Source organism: Pelophylax lessonae, assembly GCF_965119305.1.
Source record: "Pelophylax lessonae genome assembly, chromosome: 4".
NCBI lineage: Eukaryota > Metazoa > Chordata > Amphibia > Anura > Ranidae > Pelophylax > Pelophylax lessonae.
In genome coordinates this window covers 165,392,613-165,415,721 of record NC_138771.1, presented here as the reverse complement: position 1 = coordinate 165,415,721, position 23,109 = coordinate 165,392,613, and the positions used below count along the sequence as shown (strand labels likewise).

At 44.5% G+C, this 23,109-nt stretch overlaps 1 protein-coding gene across 1 annotated transcript in view; it reads right to left on the bottom strand.

The window, feature by feature from the left end:
* COPG2 (COPI coat complex subunit gamma 2) overlaps positions 1-23,109 on the bottom strand; it is a 120,071-nt gene that overhangs the window by 70,069 nt on the left and 26,893 nt on the right. The window contains exons 6-7 of the mRNA XM_082255985.1: positions 7,318-7,393; positions 6,969-7,061 (exon numbers count right to left, since the gene is read on the bottom strand). Coding sequence (XP_082112111.1) covers positions 6,969-7,061; positions 7,318-7,393 — 169 coding nt within the window. The remainder of the gene's footprint in view (positions 1-6,968; positions 7,062-7,317; positions 7,394-23,109) is intronic.

Genomic DNA, 23,109 nt, shown 5'->3' with positions numbered 1-23,109 from the left:
TCCTGACAAGGTGACACTGACTGCATCAACATGCACAGGCACCCGGGACTAAAAACACATGACATGTCTCTGCTCATCCCCCAAGGAAAGTGATTTACAGAGGCTCCAGAAGCAGGCCTCAGAAGCAGCTGTTAATCACTTTCCTTGAAGGAGCGTCTTCTGTGCGTTGTCCTCTTGGGCTGCCAGTGTACATTGGTGCAGACAGGGTCATCATCTAGACCTGTAGTCTGACCGTGGGAGACAGCACAAATGGTTGGCTTCACAGGACTCTGCAAGGGATAGGAGCCACCCTGAAAAGGGAAAGCAAGAATAGTGCTAGGGAAACCAGCAGAACTGTAAAGAAAGGACATCTTTACTACACTCCAGCAGTAAAAAAAAAAAAAAAAAGACGACTTTATTATTTTAGGTTCCTATTTATCAGTAATGTATACATACAATACAACAGCTATAATAAAGCAATTTTGGTTTAAAACCATATCACTGAATGCATTTTTTTCTTTTTACAATGAACCAATCACCACTTATAAATGTCTTATTCTTTGTAACATTTATAGCTGGATCTGTTGTAAACTAGCTTTGTATGTTATCAGCGTGCTTTCCTGTGCTTTTCACAGATCATTGCTTCCTTGGAACCACTCTCTGTTTCTGAGATATTCCTGGGATTACTGATCTGTGAAATAGGCTAATAACCTCTCTGTCTGTAAAAGAAGCCTTTTACTGCAGATCTGGCAACAATGTTCTTAAGGTAATGGAAGTGGACCCTGTAAAGCAGATCTGGCAAGCCACACCACATTGGCCTATGAGTTGGTATGTTGTGCAACCGACATAATGCAGCTTCAGCAGGTTTGACTATTACATAGCAATAGGTTTAAAAACCTGGCAGAACATTAGTTACAACATTATACATTTCATTCTGAATTATTGTCTCTTATCCAGAAACTTCTGGACACCAGCAAAAAGTAAACACTAATTGTCTATAAATATAACTAATAATTCATGATATTTTGTAATGCAGTTATAATGCACAACAACATCAAAATAATTAGTTTTTCAAAGAGAAACAAACCAATGCATTTGCAGGATACCAGGACAATTATTGTATAAGAAACATTGGAGTATGCAATGATTGTGTTTTAAAATAGTTATACCTTATTTGGTGGTAAAAACATGATTGCGCTCACACCAAAGGATAAATCTTTGTTAATCAGTGATTAAGGGTAGGTTCACAGATATGCGATCTGAATGTGCTTTTAACTGCATCCAATATGCATAACATGAATCGGACAGGCTTTCAATGGAGCCGCTTCAAACATGTGCGGGGCAGTCACGGTTTTAAAAAGGGTCCTGTGTGATTTTGGGTCCAGTTCAGGTGCGATTTCAGGTAAAAATCTGCACCTGAATGGAACCTGAACCCGTGAACAGAACCGCACCAGACTCCCGCACTGAAACGGCAGCGGCATATGTGTGAACCCAGCCTAAAGCTGAACCCCTGGTAAATGTTAAAAAATAACAAACACAATTATAATTAAAAAGTTACAAATGATTTTTTAAAGCAGACCTAGAATACTTTACATGTTACATTTATTCATTATTATTATTATTATTATTATTCAGCAATAAGAAATGTAAAAACGAAATCAGGGCGGCTAAAATAGAACACGAGAGACATTTAGCGGAGGAGAGTAAAAAGAACCCCAAGAAGTTCTTTAAGTATATAAACAGTAGGAAAGCGAGGCCAGAACACATTGGCCCCATAAAAGATGATAAAGGAAATATGGCCACTGAGGACAGAGAAAAGGCGGAAGTGTTAAATAATTTCTTCTCTTCAGTCTTCACAAAAGAATCGGGGGGCTACACTAACCCAGTTTGTAAGGCCAAACTAAATAATACACCTCAGGAAGTGCCGCCATGGCTAACAGAAGATAGACTTAGAGCTAAACTAGAGAAACTTAACATAAATAAATCCCCGGGACCGGATGGCTTGCACCCGAGGGTTCTTAATGAGCTCAGCCAGGTGATTGCCAGACCATTATTCTTGATCTTTAAGGATAGTTTACAGACGGGTATGGTGCCAGCTGATTGGAAAAAAGCCAACGTGGTACCAATATTTAAAAAGGGGCCGAGATGTATCCCGGGGAACTATAGGCCGGTCAGCCTAACTTCAGTAGTCTGCAAAATTTTGGAGGGGATGTTAAGGGACCACATACAAGACTTTAGTAATGAAAACTGTATTATTAGTAGTAATCAGCATGGATTCATGAAAAATCGTTCGTGCCAAACCAATCTATTAACCTTCTACGATGAAGTGAGCTGCCACCTAGATAAAGGAAAGCCTGTGGATGTGGTGTATCTGGACTTTGCAAAGGCCTTTGACACCGTTCCCCCAAAAACGCTTACTGTACAAACTAAGGAAGGTAGGTATGGACCATAAGGTGAGTACCTGGATAGAGAACTGGCTCCAGGGGAGAGTCCAGAGGGTGGTGATTAATGGGGAGTACTCGGATTGGGTGGGTGTGGAAAGTGGGGTCCCCCAGGGTTCTGTCCTGGGACCAATCCTGTTTAATTTATTCATAAATGATCTAGAGGAGGGGATATCTAGTACAATCTCAGTATTTGCAGATGATACTAAACTAAGCATGCCAATATCTTCTATGCAAGATGTGGAAACCTTGCAAGCGGACCTGAACAAAAAAACGGGGTGGGGAACTACATGGCAGATGAGATTTAATGTTGAAAAATGTAAAGTAATGCACTTGGGGGCCAGAAACCAGAAAGCAAGCTACTCACTAGGGGGGGAAACCTCTGGGTGAGTCTAGGATGGAAAAGGACCTGGGGGTACTGGTAGACAAAAAGCTTGGCAGTGGCATGCAATGCCAAGCCGCTGCAAGCAAAGCCAACAGAATACTGGGATGTATAAAAAAGGGGATTCACTCCAAAAATAGATTATTCTCCCACTCTACAAGACTCTGGTCCGGCCACATCTGGAGTATGCTGTCCAGTTCTGGGCACCGGTCCTCAGGAAGGATGTGCTGGAACTGGAGAAAGTCCAGAGAAGGGCAACAAAAATGGTTAGGGGAATGGAGGACATCAGCTATGAGGAAAGACTACAAGCACTGAACTTGTTCTCTCTGGAGAAGAGACGATTGAGGGGGGATATGATATCAATGTACAAATACTGTACTGGTGACCCTAGCATAAGGAACAAACTATTCAAAGAAAGGAGATACAATAAGACACGTGGCCACTCACTAAAACTAGAGGAAAGGCGGTTTAACCTTAAAGTGCGTAAGGGGTTCTTCACTGTAAGAGCGGTAAGGATGTGGAATTCTCTTCCACAAGCAGTCGTATCAGCAGGGAGCATTGATAGTTTCAAAAAACTATTAGATGGACACCTTAAAGACCACAACATACAGGGGTATACAATGTACGGTTAAAAGCGGACACACACACACATCATAGGTTGAACTGGATGGACTGATGTCTTTTTTCAACCTCACTAACTATGTAACTATATAAGCAGTGTGTGAACGCAGGTATTTTCCGGAGATCACAGTAAACTTCCTGGCAAAGCCTTAAGGAGTAACTCTACTTTTGTTGAGAAAAAATGCAATCCGCATTGAGTGATCAATATACTTTGCAGGGATTTTAACAAACTTTGTCACAGATTTCTACCTTTTGTTGCGGTTTCACCAAACTGATTTCATACAGATTCTGAATAGGAATGACTGGCTCATTATAATAGTCTAGTGTACTGTGTTCGGAAAACTGCAGGGTTTGCATCCCTTTGGAGTCTTTCACACGGGCGGCCAGAGGTGAGTAAAAACAGGCGGTTGAGCTGTTATATTACAGTCCCAAACCACCCACCTAAATTCTACCAGTACAGCCAGATGTGGCTTTACACATGCCACAGCCACTACGCTTTGGGACACAAATGCAGCAAAACTTTACATAGCTCAGCCCCCTACTGCTGCTGAGGACTGCTTTTCTTTTGTCTGCAGCAGACTGAAGGCACAATTCACCAAGGTTGCGGTTTTTAAAGGTATTGTATTAGGCTATATATTTTTTGTCATATAGTAAAGATTGTAAAATAATTGATAGTTCTGCTTTAAATAAAAGTAAAGTGATCACTTGTATTTGTCCTAAAATAAACCTCTTGTAATCACCTATAAAGCAGCACTCAAACTGGGACAATAGTGGGACAGTATCAGAGCCAATCAGGCCCTGCTGCATGAATACATTCTGATATTGAACTTGAAGAGAGGAGCAGTGAGTGAGCAGAGCAATGAAATCATTAGGAGCGCTGCTGTCTCTTTGTCCAGTTAGAAAGCAAAGGTGTGCTGCTATGGAGGTTGAGGATCTAGCTGTGCTGTCTGGCAGGGGTGCCTAAGTCTCAAACCTGACTACACAGAATTTCTAATTCAACAGCTGGTTAAAAAAAAAAAAAAAAAGTTCACAAATATTTTATTACCACTATATTTTTACCTGCACAAATGGAGTTCAGCTTTAGTGCCGGTTCACACTTCCGCATGTGCGGCGATCGCATGTAATATCGGAGCGCACTGCTCCTTCATTACCTGCGATCGGATGTGCAGTGCGAATTCAGCCATACACTTTGTATGGCTAAATTTGCACTGCACCCGCACAAAAGTCGCACGAGGCATTTTTTCAGCCGCATCAGGATCGGATCGCACAGTGGTTCACACTTGTGCGATCCGATCCTGTGCGAACTGTCAGATCGCACTGCGATATGCGATCAAACTGGGGGTGTCGGTAACATTTCATTGACACCCCCAGCGTATCACATATGGCAGTGTGAACTGCCAGATGTGCGTTTGCGATGCGGGAACAGGCACTTAAGGCTAAAACTCAACTCTAGAATATAAGCAACCCCTCTTCTTTAACAAAATGCTGGTGTGAAAAAAAGCCTGCATGAGGGTGGATTTGTCACCCCTTTTCCTTCCTTCTTCATTTGCGTTATAACGATTTGTGGCTTAAAGGCAGCGATGTGGGACAGGCTGTCAAATGCTTTGTAATAGTTGTAATTAATCAATGCCATTATGGAGGTTCACCTCTTATATCGCTGTATCACTTATATCACAGTATATGGACCCTGGTGTTGTGTTTATGTTTTTGTGACATGATGTACTATAGATATTGTCTCCGGCTGATGTCCATTGTAGCAATCCTATGTTAAGCATCTCTCACTCCTGAAGAAGCGGAACACGCAAAACATGTTGAGCTTGCTGTGAAGGGGATGCGGAGCCCTCTACCAATTGGGACTTTTAATCTCTAGTTTAAAAGTGTTCTATTTACATTCACTTAGTTTGGGCCACCATCCTTGGTTATATATGGTGCAGAATGCTACTATGTTTTTACCTTGAATGATTTTTAAGTTTTTATTTTGCATCAATAAAGTGTTAAATTTTATATTATTTGATGTGGTTGTGCCCATAAAGTCCAAGAACTGCGGTTCAAGTATTTCTCGGCTATACACAGAAAAGGATACAGTCCTGTTCCACTCTCTTTACTGGACCTGGACAGACTCAGAGGTGAGAGTAAACGGACTCAAGTCTGTTTACAATGACCTGTCCATAGAGCTGTTGATCAGGTTCGCCTGAAAAACTGACAGGCAATCCTGATATGAATGCCAATGTGAAAGGGCCCTAACAGGAAGACAGAGTAGAAAAAAAATTATATTTTACCTCCTTCATGACCAGGCCATTTTTGCTATTTGGCACTGCGCTACTTCAACTGGTAATTGAGCAGGTATGCAACGCTGTACGCAAATTACATTTATTTCCCACAAATAGAGCTTTCTTTTGGTGGTGGTATCTGATCACCACTGGGTTTTTTTCATGCTCTAAAACATAAAGGAGTATAAATGTTGAATATATATATATATATATATTTTTTCTTGTTTACGGTTATAAAACATATCCAATAAAAAAAATGAAAAAATCAAATTGCTTCAAAAATTTAGGCCAAAGTGTATTCTGCTACATGTCTTTGGTAAAAAAAAAAAAAAAAAATGCCAATAAGTATTAATAATAATTGATTGGTTTGTGTGCAAGTTATCGCATCTACAAACTATGGGATAGATACTGGAATTTTTTTTTTTCCAACAAGGATACTGGAATTTTTTATTATACTAGTAATGACGGTGTTCAGCGAATTATAGCAAGACTGTGATAGTACAGAAGGCATCCTGACACTAACACTTTGTGGGAACTGACTAACTGCCACTGACATCTCCAGTGACACTAAAACAGTGATCAGTGCTAATAATATACACTGTCACTGTACTAATGACCCTGGCTGGGAAGGGGTTAACATCTGGGACAATCAAAGGGTTAAATGTGTGCCTAACTATGTGTAAGGCAGTTACTGTGTGGTGCTTTTATTAAAGGGATGTGCCGGTTTTTATTCCCTGCTTAGCAGGGAAACAAAAACCGACATCGCCGCTGTCAGAAGAGAGCTTTGTGTTGTTTACATACTCAAAGCTCTCTCTTGTCACTTACTCCACTGATCGGTTGGTCCTGAGATAAATAATTTGCCGGGAATCGGTGATCGGCATGTGCTGGAGCCAGTGACAGCACAGCTGGGTGGGCAGACACATGCCCCTTACCCGGAAATGCAAAATCACATATAAATTTGTGATTCTGCGCAGCCAGCCCACACTGCAGCAGTAAAACTACAGTGTGTGGTCGACAAGTCATTAATGATAAATATGGGAATGCTAGAACCACAGTCGTCTTTTTTCCTATTGCAGAATTTCCCTCACTTCTCATCTGGTAAAATGCTGTCCCCAGAACATAAAATTACGAGAAATCTCTTTACTGGAGGCCCAGATAGCAGTAAAACCTGACAGGGATTGTAACTTTTCCCAATACTATTCAAAACAAAAAAAAAACAAAAAAACAGTTTGGGTATAGATGCACTTGATTTCTTGGATATTTCCAGATACATACCAGAGATGATATCAGTGCAGAACTGGAGACACTAGGAACTTTATCCACAATAGCCTGCTTCATGTACCTCTCAATAGCCTGGAGCATAGTGGCCTGTTACAAAAAGCAATATAATTTTTACTTTGTGTTTATTATATTTGGAGGAAAGATCAGCCTAAAATTAAAAATAGGACATGCTAGCATAATATCAGTTTATTACCCATCAAAATCATTATATTAAAGCACAACTTTCCATTCACTGCATATATTTTATAAAAGCCAGTGACTGATAAACATTTCTAGACACTTATTTAAAAAAAAAAAAAATTAGAACCCCAGGGCACCACCTTTGACTTGGATGGTTACTTACGTCAGTAATTCGGCAAAGTGCACGGATAGCTGGCCCACGGTAAACATCTTCTTTGCCGGTCATGTCCTTGGTCAGACTGCCAGAATGAAATTATCCAAAAGGTTAATTCAATAACAATCAGTAGACATCTGATTGGAAAGCAACATTATGGCATTTCTTTGTTCTGAGACATAGGATACAAGCATCAAAGACTTCTATTTATTAACATGGCTGGAAAATGAAATATTAGATAAATGATCTACTGAAATGTCAAAGACCAAACTACCTAACTATATCAAGCCAGCAATTGTGGATAAAGAGGATATTTTTATAAAAAAAGAAAAAACAGATTTTCTCCAGCCTACGCATTAAGGCAAAGGCGAGATCACACCCACATATCCCCAATACCCACAGTCAGTTTTTTTTAACCTCCAGCTAACAAAATCTGGAGGATTTAGCTATTCCGACCCAGTTCGAATAAAAATTGCATGTGCTTGAATTAGAAAAAAAAAAACAAATACAAAAAAAAATTGATTTTTAGTCACTGATTTTCTTAGAGTCCACTGAGGGTCACAGGAAATCTTTAACCTTTGTGTTATACTGCCCTTACAGGAGGACTGGACATTAAAAACAATACCAGAAGTATGATGATAAACACAGATTGAAACCACATTCTACAATGGACTCCAAAAAATGTTTTTTTTTTACAAATACAAAGATGCTATTTTTTTTCTCATCCACTGAGGGACACAGGAAACCTTTATTCTTCAGGTGGTCCAAAAGCAGTTCAACTGGTGGGTTGGAAGCACAGAACCAATCCCCAACAGCCCCATGGAAAAAAAAAACAACAGAAAAAAAAAAAAAAAAACAAAAACTGGAGACTGTTTGAAGCTCAAGAGCCACCTAATGGAACTTACGCCCAAAGCTGGCCTCAGACCAGGCAGAAATGTCCACCTTGTAAAACATGTTGCTTGACGCTGAAAAGAGAAGACACACTCATGGATTAAAAAAGAGTGCACAAGAAAGGGTGGAACAACATCTTGAGACCAAAAGCTTGGATGATGGTGTGCCTATGCCACCCAGAGATGGAATGAGAGGCCAAGACACCCACACAGGGTCCATCTGGGATGACAAAAAAATTGAAAGAAGCAATGGTTGATTGTTAGGCCGGCGACAGACAGTGAATTTCTTTCCTGCAACAACAGACAGTTTTGATGGAGGAATCCCTTCCACTGAGCCATTGTGTTCTGGAAGCTGTCCCTGCTGGGAGAACACAGTGATTACTTCTAGTGGCTAAACCAAAAAAATGCTATTGCATGAAAAATGGACTTTACTGGCACAACATCTAGGACACTAGGTCGTAAAAATACATAATTTTATTTCAAATTATTTTTCACAGAATACAAATGAGAATTGTTTTTAAAAAATGGTATGCAACAAACAATTCGTTCAATTGTTCATAGGTGAACCCCACCAAACCACATGGTACCAGTATGTTGGACCCACTAGAAGCCCTTTGACCTAAACTAGAGTCATACGATAGTATAGGCTTTTGATGGTGTAGTTCCAGTGGTGGCGGTGTATTCACTAGAGAAAGACAGGATTCTCTACATGTTTCACGCTATAGCGCTTCTTCTGGAGAGTGTTGTTAGGTATAACACTTTATCATAAGATCTATAGGAAAAGACAAGGAGGAATATATGCATGAAAGTTCATACAATATACAACCTCAAAACCGTGCTCTAAGAATATGCACACTATATACGATGACCGTCTATAATTATGCATACATATATAGGTTAGTTAAAGTTCTTACCAATAAACAATGTGTTGCAAAGTATATACACCATAGTCCAAAATTAACCACATCAAGATAAATAGCTATAGAGGTGGATAACTTGGTGTCAACACCCAGAGACAGATGGAGGCGGGGGGAGGATCTAGGATAAAGTAACTCTTCATGCCTATATGTGTGGAATATATCAATATATATGAATTAATCGCTCATATCCATGAGTAGAATGTATCACGATAGAGAAGGATCTTAAGATGAATTCTCTGGCAGGGAGTATAAGAACATGTATTTATCCTTACCCCAATTGAGAGCACTGCACATATCATATGTACCATATGCCAGAATAAAGATGTAATACAGCTGAACTCAGTCAAATCCCTCCGTTTTCCAAAGTGGATTTTTCGGTATAAATTGGATAAAGGCCTTGCTCTAGATAGAAAACATTAGCTCCATATAAGTATTGACTAGTATGTTAGTGCTATAAATACTACGGTAAAGTGGTTGCTAAAGGGGTGCTCAAAAAAGACGCTTATCCCCTACATAAATGTCAAATGGGCACTACTTGGTTCCTGGATACCAGGGATGTAAATTTACAGAGCTTGATCCAATAGAGGATTTGTACAAAATGTGTACGTGGACAAGGCCCTGTCCCACCGGGTCAGAGGGGGGCTTAGCATTTCCCCCAATATATTTGTGGACCACCACCTTGTTCTAGAATAAAGAGAAGGAATGATAGAAGAGGCGGGGAGAGAGGACAGTGCCCAGCAGAATTAATTAAATAATGCATACTAATGCCTGTTGCCACATATTAGGCAAGGTACCAAAATAAACGGCTGCATCATACCTGGCCAGGTGTATGTTCCTTCCTACAGAGTCCAGAATAGTAGTCCTCACACTGGGGCGAATCACCCTCCTTGCTGTAGCCAGACAGACAACTCTGTCAGTCTGGCTTTAAATCTCCCACGACGTTCTGCGTCGGTAGGCGTCTGACGTCACTGAGTCCGGCAAGGTGACGCCCCCTCCCCGCCGTCCGCAACTGCGCTAGCCTGTGCAGTGCGGAGATGGAAGAAGAGACCTATCTGAGGGGCGGGGATCTCTCCCGACCGCCCAGATCGCGCCGCACACTAGACCCCAGAGTACACTCGTGCGGTGTGGGAGGAGAACCGCCCAGGTTTCCGCCCACATGCAGCAGCCAGGCAGCTTGGCCCCAGGCGTAGGAGACACATAGAGCCTGCAGCCATCCAGCCAAGGGGGGTCACCAGCCGCACCTCCATGTTTAGAGGGCCCAAACCATCAAGCATCCACCTCTGTTGGTACCAATAAAGGAGAGGATTATATCATAAATCACATTTACCTATTTATAGAATGATATAATTTTTGATGTATGAAAGAGAGGGAAGGGATAGAGGAAGAGGAAAGGAAGGGGAGAAGAAGGAGAAAAAAAAGGGGGGAAAAAGAAGGGGGGATCAAAATAGATGAAAAGAAAAAGACAAAAGGAGGGGATGGAAAAAGGGGGGGAGGGGGAAACAAGAGAAAAACAGAAAAGGAAGAAACCCAAAGAGATATGAGAAGGACACAGACAATAATAATGAAACCAAAATAGGCCAGATATAAGAACATCAAGAAATCCCACCCATAGAGAAATATAGGTATAATCCCTAAATCATAGAAACGGTTTGTAAGAAATTATTTCGATTAAACCTGGTGGAAAAGTGGCATTCAGTCTCTCTATCCTAAAAACCTCTTTTTGCTAAATTCTCTTATCCCAATTGCCCCCTCTGGGGTCAGGTGGGACCACTGCTAAAACAATAAAGGAGATACATGATGTTTCAAATCTGTGATAAAGATCGAGGTGACGCGTATGGTGTGACCATCTTCCCACCCCCAGAGTAATATATTTATGATCCTTGATCCTTTGTTTCAGCATTCTTTTTGTCTTGCCGACGTAGAATGCCCCACATCGGCAAGACATGAGGTAAACCACGCCTGCTGTTGTGCAATTTGCGGAAAAATTGGGTACAAATGTTTCTTGGTTAGGTAACAGGAAACGTTGGCCCTGCTCAACCCATTGGCAACAGTCGCAGCTGTTGCATTTAAATATGTAATTTCTTTGAATTGGTTGTTTTGTTATTTTACATGGGTCATAGTGGGAGGAGACCATTTTGTCCCGAATGGAGGGAGCTTTCCGGGAAAATAATCTCCGGGTGGCTATTTACATGTCTGGCCACAGTGGTGTCCTGCAACAGGATATGCCAATGCTTAGACAAAATCCCTCTTAGTTGGTTATGTTGGGATGAAAACTTAGTGATAACTTTAACAGTTTTATAGTTGGTATTTTGGCCTTTTGGTTTAAAGAGAATGAGGTCCTATCCTGTTGTAGTGCCCTATTGTAGGCTTTGCGTAGTAATGTTTTACTATAGCCTCTTCGCAAGAGTCTGCCACGGAGTAGGTTTGCCTGTTTTTTAAAGTCTTCCACGTGTGTGCAATTCCTGCGCAAGCGGATGTACTGCGCATATGGAATACTCCTCACTAATGCTGGGGGATGTGCGCTGTCAGCATGGAGCAGGGTATTGCCCGCCGACTCCTTCCTGTAGAGATAGGTGGCAATACACTGGTCCCTGTCAACAAATATTTGCAGATCCAAAAATGTCACTGATCGCTTATCAAATGTCAAAGTGAACTTTAAATTGAAGTCATTTACATTTAAGCAGCAGACAAAGGCAAGTAGATCCTTATCAGAGCCCTTCCAAATAAGGAATATATCATCGATAAATCCATGCAACAGAGAATGGAGTCTGTAAATTGTGTGTATGTGTCTTCTGTCCACAAGCTGCGCTCCCACCCCCCTAGGTACAGGTTTGCGTAGGAAGGGGCACAACATGTTCCCATAGCGACACCCTGTACCTGGAGGTAGTGGGAGCCAGCAAAGGTGAACCAGTTATGGGTAAGTATATATCGTAAAAGCTGAATGAGGAAGTAATTAAATTTCCGCTTTGCGTCACCCTCCTCCCTCAAAAACATCTGTACCATATCCAGGCCCTTGTCATGTGGGATACTGGAGTATAGAGACTCTACATCCAGGGTTACCAGAAGGGCTCCCTCTGGTATGTAGAGTCCTTCCACTTGTTTAGGCAAGTCAAGGGTGTCCTGGACAATGGAAGGGAGTCTTGTCACATGTGGGTTCATAAAGAAATCCACATACCTACTCGCATTCTCTGTTATGGATCCTATTCCTGACACAATCGGTCTCCCTGGTGGTCTAGAGGGGTTTTTATGGATTTTAGGTAAGGCGTAAAATGTAGCATCCCGAGGGAATTGGATGTTTATATAGTCATAAGTACTCTGATCAATGAGGCCTTGAAAAAAAGCCCCACTGATCATTTCCTTGAATTCAGCTCTGTAACACACAGTCCGACTGGGGGAAATTTGAGAGTACCACTGCTTATTTTTAAGTATCTCAAAGCACATATTCTCGTAGTCTGCCTGGTTCATCACTACTACATTGCCCCCCTTGACTGCTGGTTTAATTACAATCCCCTTTTTTTTTTTAAGGGAGGAAAGGGGTAGATGTTGCGCTCGTGTGAGGTTGGGTATTACCTGATCAAACTGTGTATTCTTAATCTCGCTTACTGTAGGCACTAGAGAGGCCCATAAATTTGGATTTCATGTGAGGTCCAGGAACTTTAGGGATTTATTTTTGAATCTATGATGTTGTTCTTGCTCATCTATTAATGGAGTAGGAGGGTCTTGATGTTCTGCAACCCCACTGTTTGGGGTGGCTTCATTTTCCTCTAGGAGTAGGATAAGGTCCCTTAATGCCCTGAATTCCTGCATCTTTAGATGTTTCATACGCTGAGTGAGCTCTTTGTCTTTTTTTAATAACCGTTTCTATGATTTAGGGATTATACCTATATTTCTCTATAGGTGGGATTTCTTGATGTTTTTATAATATCTGGCCTATTTTGGTTTATTATTGTCTGCGTCCTTCTCATATCTCTTTGGGTTTCTTCCTTTTCTGTTGTTCTCTTGTCCCCCCCCCCCTTTCCCCCCCTCCTTTTGTCTTTCTCTTTTCATCTATTTTGATCCTCCCTTCTTTTTCCCCTCCATTTTTTTCCTCCTTCTCCCCTTCCTCTATCCCTTTCCTCTCTTTCCTACATCAAAAATTATATCATTCTATAAATAGGTAAATGTGATTTATGATATCATCCTCTCCTTTATTGGTACCAACAGCGGTGGATGCTTGATGGTCTGGGCCCTCTAAACAGAGGTGCGGCTGGTGGCACCTCCACTGTACCCTGGATGCCCCCCTTGGCTGGATGGCTGCAGGCTCTATGTGTCTCCTACGCCTGGGGCTGAGCTGACAGGCTGCTGCACGGGGGGTGGACACCTGAGCGGTGCTGTGGAAGGTTCTCCTCCCACACCGCATGAGTGTACCCTGGGGTCTAGTGTGCGGCACGATCTGGGCAGGCAGTCGGGAGAGATCCCCACCCCTCAGATACGTCTCTTCTTCCATCTCTGCACTGCACAGGCTATCGCATGCGCAGCTGCGGACGGCGGGGAGGGGCGTCACCTTGCCGGACTGAGTGACGTCAGACGCCTACCGGCGCAGAACGTCACTCAGTCGGGGGAGATTTAAAGCCAGACTTAGAGTTGTCGGTCTGGCTGCAGCAGGCAGGGTGATTCGCCCCAGTATGAGGACTACGATTCTGGACTCTGGAGGAAGGAAGATACACCTGACCAGGTATGATACAGCCGTTTATTTTGGTACCTTGCCTAATATATGTGGCAACAGGCATTAGTATGCATTATTTCATTAATTTCACTGGGCACCCCCCGCTTCCTATCATTCCTTATCTTTATTCTAGAACAGGTGGTGGTCCACAAATATATTGGGGAAATACTAAGCCCCCTCTGACCCGGTGGGACAGGGCCTTGTCCACATACACAATTTGTACAAATCCTCTATTGGATCAAGCTCTGTACATTGACATTCCTGGTATCCAGGAACCAAGTAGTGCCCATTTGACAGGTATGTAGGGGATAAGCGTCTTTTTTGAGCACCCCTTTAGCAACTACTTTACAGTAGTATTTATAGCACTAACATACTAGTCTATACTTATATGGAGCTAATGTTTTCTATCTAGAGCAAGGCCTTTATCCAATTTATACAGACAAAATCCACTTTGGAAAATGGAGGGATTTGACTGAGTTCAGCTGTATTACATCTTTATTCTGGCATATGGTACATATGATATGTGCAGTGCTCTCAATTGGGGTAAGGATAAATACATTTTCTTATACTCCCTGCCAGAGAATTCATCTTAAGATCCTTCTGTATCCCGATACATTCTACTCATGGATATGACCGATTAATTCATATATATTGATATATTCCACACATATAGGCATGAAGAGTTAATTTATCCTAGATCATCTCCCCGCCTCCATCTGTCTCTGGGCCATAGGCGTGCGCAGCCTATTGCATTAGGGTGTGCACCCCAAAGCTCAAACACACATGCGTGTGTATATATATATATATATATATATATATATATATATACACACACACACATAAACACTTGTCAAAAGTATTGGGACACTAAAAGGTTTTTGCACTTAAGTTAAATTGTATGGCAAATATCTGTAGAGGGGTTCCACCATCACTGCTAAGTTTTGAAAAAGATGTATGCCTTATTTTCCTTTTGATGTGTATTACAGGTGAAATTACATGTGAGGCACTGATATGGACTGATAGGCAGCACTAATAGGCGCTTGTTCTCAGCACTGACTGGCACTGATGAGGCTGCACTGATGGGTACTGATAGGTGGCACTGATAGGCAGCACTTATTGGCAGCACTGATGGGCACTAATAGGCATCACTGATAGGCGGCATTGGTGGGCACTGATTGGTGGCACTGATAGGAAGCACTGATAGGCACTGTTAGATGTGTCTGATGGGCACTGATGAGGCGGCACTGGTGGGCACTGATAGGTGGCACTGATGAGGCGGCACTGCTGGGCACTGATAGGCACTATTAGGTGACACTGATGGGCACTGATGAAGTGGCACTGGTGGGCACTGATAGGTGGCACTGGTGGGCACTGATAGGTGGCACTACTGGGCACTGATAGGTGGCACTACTGGACACCACTTATGGACACTAACAGGGGAGAGGGGGAGTTTCACATTCAGCAGATAGTGAGACTTGCAAGAGCTGCTCAGTGTGTGTGCAGTGGCGTACCTAGAGAATTTGGCACCCGGGGCGGATTCTATATCTGGCACCCCCCCCCCCCCCCAACTTTAAAATGTAAGCACCCACAAAAATTTGTAATGTTTTCAGGAATATTTATTGCACAAAATTCACAGCCCCCCCCCCCCCCCCCCCAATCACAGTGCCCCTTGCAGTCTGCCCCCTGTCTCTCTAATCACAGTTCCCCCTTTTGCACTCTCTGCCTCCCCTGCACAGTCCTACCTTCAGCATAAATAGATAGCTAATATTATTAGCAATGTGTTTACAGGAGATGGTCAGAGACTACAGACATGATAAAGGAGATGGTCAGAGACTGCAAACGTGATACAGGAGATGGTCAGAGACTACAGACATGATAAAGGAGATGGTCAGAGACTGCAGACAGGATACAGTAGATGGTCAGAGACTGCAGACATGATACAGTAGATGGTCAGAGACTGCAGACGTGATACAGGAGATGGTCAGAGACTACAGACATGATAAAGGAGATGGTCAGAGACTGCAGACGTGATACAGGAGATGGTCAGAGACTGCAAACATGATACATGAGATGGTCAGAGACTGTAGACATGATACAGGAGATGGTCAGAGACTGCAGACGTGATACAGGAGATGGTCAGAGACTGCAGACATGATACAGGAGATGGTCAGAGACTGAGGACATGATACAGGAGATGCTCGGAGACTGAGGACATGATAGAAGATAGAAGAGCACTAGGGGGGCCGGAGAGCACAGGGCAAGCAGAGAGCACTGGAGGAGCTGAAGGGCACGGTGGGGGGGGGGGGGGGGCTGGAGAGAATAAAGAGGGGATTTGGAAAGCATTGTAGGGGGGTTGGAAGGCGCGGGGGGGGGAGCACTGGGGGGGGGGCGAGCACGGAAAACCAGGAGGGTGGAGAGCACTGGGAGGGACAGCGAGCACTTGGGGGGCGGGCAGGGAAAACCAGGGGGGTGGAGAGCACTTGGGGGGCGGCAGGGAAAACCAGGGGGGTGGAGAGCACTGGGTGGGGGACAGGGAGCACTTAGGGGGCGGGCAAGGAAAACCAGGGGGTGGAGAGCACTGGGGGGGACAGGGAGCACTTGGGGGGAGGGAGATGAAAAGCACTGTGGGGGGCTGAAGAGCATGGGGGGTGCTAAAGAACAGGGGGGTCTAGTGCCTTTGGGGGGGGCTAAGAGCAGAGGGGGGGATTACGAGCACCGGGGGGCTAGCAAAAGAAGTTGTATAGGAGGGGATGGGGCAGCTGCATATAGATGAATTGATCTTTCCCTATTCTTCCTGCAGGAGGGAGAGGAGGAGAATCAGTTATTCAGCAGCTGCAGAAAGAATAGGGAAAGATGAATCCCTCTATATGCAGCTTCCCCACCCCCCTCCTATCCAGCACACACACTTGAGCAATGGGAACGCACTCACCTTCTTCCCGCCGAGGCTCCGCCCCCTTCTTCCCGCCGAGGCTCCGCCCCTCACCGCGAGGCTCCGCCCCCTTCTTCCCATCCCGGCTCCGCCCCCCGCTAGCAGCACGGACTGAAGGAGCTGCCACTGCAGCTGCCTTCACCCTGCGATGTGGGATCTCAGAGAACGCCGGCTGACACCCCACATTGGTACCCCACTGTGTGTATGACACTGTCATGTAATGTAGCTGCTTTCAGGGAGAAAGCCCAGCTGTAAAAAAAAGCGGTGATGTCGGGGGTGGGCGGGATCAAGCAGCTGTCAAACACCAGCCAATGATTGGGCTGCTTAAGAAAGGGGCGGAGCCACATAAACGAAGCGGCCGCCCAGACCCCATCCTATTGGCTGGTGTTTGATAGCTGTTCGGTCCCGCCCACCCCCGACATCACCCCTGAGTTTTGACAGCTCGTCTTTCTCCCTGCAAGCATTAACATTACCTAACAGTGTCACACACACACTGAGCGGCTCTGACAAGCCTCACTATCTGCTGGAGCCAACAGCACAGCCGCCTCTCCACCAAGTATCTCACTACCCTCAGTGGCAGAGATGGAGAAGCCGGCCCAACACTAACAGACACAGGGTGATTAGGGTGTGCCCAGGCACACCCGGCACACCCCGTGCGCACGCCTATGCTCTGGGCATTGACACCAAGTTATCCACCTCTGTAGCTATTTATCTTGATGTGGTTCGTTTTGGACTATGTTATATACTTTGCAACACATCGTTTATTGGTAAGAACTTTAACTAACCTATATATATGTATGCATAATTATAGACGGTCATCGTAAATAGTGTGCATATTCTTAGAGCACGGTTTTGAGGTTGTATATTGTATGAACTTTCATGCATATTATTATTATACAGGATTTATATAGCGCCAACAGTTTGCGCAGCACTTAACAAAATGAGGGCAGACATTACAGTTACACTACAATTTGGAACAAAAGGAATCAGAGGGCCCTGCTTGTTAGAGCTTACATTCTAAAAGGGAGGGTCAATTGATACAAAAGGCAATAGCTGTGGGGGATGAGCTGATGGAGCAAGTGAAACAGTGTTATTAGTTAGTAGTCGGGTAGGCTTCTTTAAAGAGAAGGGTTTTCAGGGATCGTCTAAAAGATGAATAGATTAGGAGACAGTAGGACAGATTGGGGTAGAGAGTTCCAAAGAATGGGAGAAGCTCTGGAGAAATCCTGGAGGCGGGCATGGGAAGAGGTGACAAGGGAGCTAGAGAGCAGGAGGTCTTGGGAGGACCGAAGAGAGCGGCTTGGTTGATATTTTGAGATCAGGTTAGTGATGTAGCTGGGGGCAGAGTTGTGGATGGCTTTGTAAACTATTGTTAGCACTTTGAATTTTATTCGTTGGGTGAGTGGAAGCCAATGAAGGGATTGGCAGAGAGGGTTGGAGGACACTGAACAGTTGGTAAGGTGGATAAGTCTTGCAGCAGCATTCATTATGGATTGAAGGGGGGATAATCTATGTAAGGGTAATCCAATGAGGGAGTTGCAATAGTCGAGGCGAGAGATAACCAGGGCGTGAATTAAAAGCTTGGTGGTGTCATTGGTTAAAAAGGGCCGTATTCTAGCGATGTTGCGGAGGTTAAGGCGGCATGATTTGGACAGGGATTGGATATGAGCCTGAAAGGACAGTGCAGAGTCCAGGGTTACCCCTAGCACCTTGGCATGTGTGGAAGGACTAATAGTTGTTCCATTGATCTTGACAGAATTCTCGGGAAGGGGCACGTAGAGGAGGAAATGTAATGAGCTCGGTTTTAGATAGATTCAGTTTGAGGAAGTGGTGAGACATCCAGGCTGATATGTCTGTTAGTAGATCAGTGATGCGGGAGGAGACTGATGGGGTGAGCTGAGGGGTAGAGAGGTAGATTTGGGTGTCATCAGCATAGAAATGGTAGTGGAAGCCATGGGAGGCTATTAGCTGACCCAGGGAGGAGGTATAGATTAAGAATAGTAGCGGTCCAAGGACAGAACCTTGGGGGACCCCAACAGTATTTTTTTTTTTTTTAAGCCCATAGCGTGTGAAACACACTCAAAAGACTTCACCCGGTGCATAAAAAAGTGCACACACACAAACGTGAGGAACACAAAAAGTGCACAGGGTGTGCAAACAAATGGTCTTCCCTCCGAAGAGGTAGGACCCGAACCTCGATCCCCCGGGGCGCAAGACTCCTGACAGGGATTTAAGGTACTCATGGTCTGTCTGGCCAAAACCAGACTGACCCCGTTCTTCAGGGGGACTGCCGAAACAGCCCCCACCGAGTACTAAGTGGGGCTCCCCCGAAGGGAGACCCCATGAGAGAGGGCGGACCAAGCCAAAAGGCCATATCCACCCCCTCCCAAGACTCAAGGTAGGGCCCGAGGACCCACACCCTACAAGTCGTGCCAAGTGAAAAAAGGTGATAGAAAAGTGACAAACTACAAAGAAAAGGCACACACAAACAAAAAGGTGGGGGAGGGGAAGTGGAGAGGTGAATTAGTGCCTAAGTGAAAAACAAAGGCAGGCCTTCCGGCCGGAATAAAAATTCCTCTGGTCGAAGCCAAAAGGCCTTGCCCAAGAGGCAGGTGCTTAAAAAAGTGTGCGTAGGTGCAGTGACCATGGTGCCGAAAAACTCAAGGCGAGCTGCCCCTCACCAGTGAGAATTAAGGCACCCCTGGGCTGCCACCCCAGGGGCACATGCACTACGGGCTTTCTCTTCCCCGGCCCAAAGGCCAGACCGAGTGTAGCCCTATCCTACCAGGAGGCATCAGAACTTTGGACAGCTTAGGGAGAACCTGCCTTCAACTGGGGACAAGCCTTTTGCAAGGCCAGATTCAACCCAGGAGGAAAGGCTCCCCCACCGCCACCGCCGTTCCTTACCAATCACATCCAGGAGCAGTACTAACTGGCCGCAGATCCAGTTTTCTCGCTCCCTTCAAACTGGCAGGGGCGGACCCATTCAAATCAGGAAGGCATTGGAACCCTCCGGCTTTCTCTGGTTTGGCCTACTCCGGTCCTCCAGTTACACCCAGAGCGCCCCGGTTAACCCTCGGCCACCACCGATACTAACCTTCAGGTTCCATTCCAACACTGATAAGAACAGATACTACACTTGATCTTAGCCAAAAGGCCGAGAGGAGTTGCAGAGGAGTAAGTGGAATTGTAAGTGACACTGAAGGTGCGGTGAGATAGGTAAGATTCGAACCAGTGGAGAGCACAGTCACGGAGACCGAGCAAACTGAGTTTTTTGGGGAGGAGGGGGTGGTCAACAGTATCAAAGGCAGCAGAGAGGTCCAAGAGTAAGAGTATTGAGTAGTGACCATTGGTTTTTGCTGTTAGTAAGTCATTTGTAAGTTTTAGGAGAGAAGTTTCTGTGGAGTGTTGCCGGCGAAATCCAGACTGAAGGGGATCAAGGAGGTTATTCTCAGTGAGGTGCTTGCTCAGGCGGTTGTAGACTAAATGTTCAAGGAGTTTGGAAGCAAAAGGGAGTAAGGAGATGGGTCTTAAGTTATTAAGATTGGAGGGGTCTAGTGAGGCTTTCTTTGGTATGGGAGTTACTAGCGCATGTTTTAGAGAGTTGGGGAAGATGCCAGTGGAGAGGGAGAGGTTGAAGATATGAGTTAAAGAGTGTAGGATAGAGTCAGAGGGTGACCGTAGTATTTGAGAAGGAACAGGGTCCAGGGGGCAGGAAGTTAGGTGGGCATTAGAAAAAAAATTAGTGACTTCCTCTACAGTAGTTGGGTTAAACAAGGGAAGTATTGATTGTGCAGGAGGACAAGGTATGTAAGGTGAGGGAGATATCTGTAGTGTAAAGATCTCTTTACAAATTGTATCAATCTTATTTTTGAAGTGATTGGCAATCTCTTGGGCAGTGAGTAAGTTAGTGGGTGGAAGCAATGGAGGACGAAGTAGAGCGTTGAAGGTCGAAAAGAGTTGACGGGGACTGTGTGAGAGGGTGTTAATGAAAGTGATAAAGTAGGTCTGTTTGGCAGTGTGGAGGCAGGAACTGTATTTTTGGAGGGCAGATTTATACTGGCTGAAATCTTGCTGTGACTTAGTCTTACGCCACAGACGCTCAAGAGCGCGACTACGTTTTTTGAGGCTTCTGGTATTGTCTGTCTGCCAGGGTTGAAGCGGTCGGGGCCTGATTCTGTGTGTAGTGAGGGGGGCCAAAGCATCCAGGGTAGATGACAGTGAACTGTTGTAGACAGAAGTGGCCATGTTGGGGCAGGAGAGGGATGAGATTGTGTTGAAGAGACCATCTGTAGCAGAAAAAAGAAGTGAAGGGTTAAGATGGCGAAGGTTTCTACGGGTAATTGTTCGGTAGTTGGAAGGTAAGGAGGAGGACAAGGAGAGACTGAAACTAATGGAGGTGGTGATCAGAGAGAGGGAATGGAATGTTGGAGAGGTTGCGAGGGGTGCATAGGTAGGAGAACATGAGGTCAAGGCTGTTGCCATTAGAGTGTGTAGAAGCATGTGTCCATTGTTTTAGGTCAAAAGAGGAGGTTAAGCTCAAAAGTTTAGAAGTAGCAGGAGTGTTAAGATTAACAGGGATGTTGAAGTCTCCAAGAATGATTGTGGGAATTTCAGAAGAGAGAAAGTAGGGTAGCCAGGCAGAGAAGTCATCAAGGAAGCCTGATACCGGTCAAGGAGGCCGATAGATCACAGCAATTCTCAACGAAACTGGAGAAAATAGACGAATACAGTGAGCTTCAAATGAGGAGAGAGACAGAGAAGGGGGTGGATGAAGAACCTGAAAAATGCTTTGAGGGGAAAGCAGAATTCCAACCCCACCTCCTTTCCGTCCACTAGGCCTGGGAGAGTGAGTCCACAGGAGGCCACCATGGGAGAGGGCAGCAGGAGAAGGATAGAGTCTTGAAGCCGGGTCTCAGTAATTGCAAGCAGGTTGAAGGAGTTTGTGATAAATAGGTCATGGACAGAGGTGAGTTTGTTGCAAACAGAGCGGGCATTCCAGAGGGCGCAGGAGAAGGGGAGGTTGGCTCTAGGCAGGAGAGGAATAGAAACCAGATTGTGTGGATTTCGGCTGGTGTCAGAGGATAGGGGGTGACGGGTATGTCTACCAAAGGTAAATGATGGGGGTCCAGGATTTGGGGAAATATCTCCAGAGGTTAGGAGAAGCAGAAGGGTGAGGGAGGTGATATGGGAGTATGATTTATGAGGGGGGGACACATCTCAGTGTCCTGTAGGTTTTATTGGTGTGTGGGTTCAGAATCAGCAGGAGTTGATGAGTGCAGTATAAAGGTGAGGATAGGAATGAGGGTGATATATACAAGCTGTGGGGCGGAGAAGAGGGGTGAAGGAGAGAAAGTTTTAGGAGAGAGGATGCAAACGTGAGAAGGAGAATTAGGGATTGCATAATACAGGGTGGTGAGATTGAGAAGTAGACTGAATGTGAGATGGAAAAGTTGTATAGAGTCTCAGGTCACCTGTAATCTGTCTGTTGGCTTGCAGTTGTATGCTTTGTGCATTCGCTGAAGTGCTGAGCAGAAGTGTAATACTTAATCCAATATTAATACTTTATCCAAGATGATAGTTGCCAATGCAATCCCAGCCTGTGCAAACCCCTGCCTGTGCTTCCCCTAGAAAGGGCTTACATTTATACTGAGTTGGGTGGAGGCATTGCCAATTAATCAATTAGGATTGTATAGGAGGGACACATGGCTGACAGAATAATCTTCTCACACCAAAAAAAAAAAAAATATATATATATTCTTCCTTGTCTTTTCCTATAGATCTTATGATAAAGTGTTATACCGAACGACACTCTCCAGAAGAATCGCTATAGCGTGAAACATGTAGAGAATCCTGTCTTTCTCTAGTGAATACACCGCCACCACTGGAACTACACCATCAAAAGCCTATACTATCGTATGACTCTAGTTTAGGTTAAAGGGCTTCTAGTGGGTCCAACATACTGGTACCATGTGGTTTGGTGGGGTTCACCTGTGATCAATTGAACGAATTGTTTGTTGCATACCATTTTTTTTAAAAAAAATGCTCATTTGTATTCTGTGAAAAATAATTTTTAAGCTGTTTTGAAATAAAATTATGTATTTTTACGACCTAGTGTCCTATATGTTGTGCCAGTAAAGTCCATTTTTCATGCAATAGCATTTTTGTGGTTTTCCCATATGATAGGACGTGGCACGGTCACACAATGGTGTCCACATTGCCATCTTGTGGTGACACTGGATATACACACTTTGTACTTCTAGCGGCTATATAAAATCCGGCAGGCTAGTTGTACATTCAGCCTGCCCATACATGGTTTGAATCTCGGCTGGTTCCTGCAAACCATCTACGGCCAGC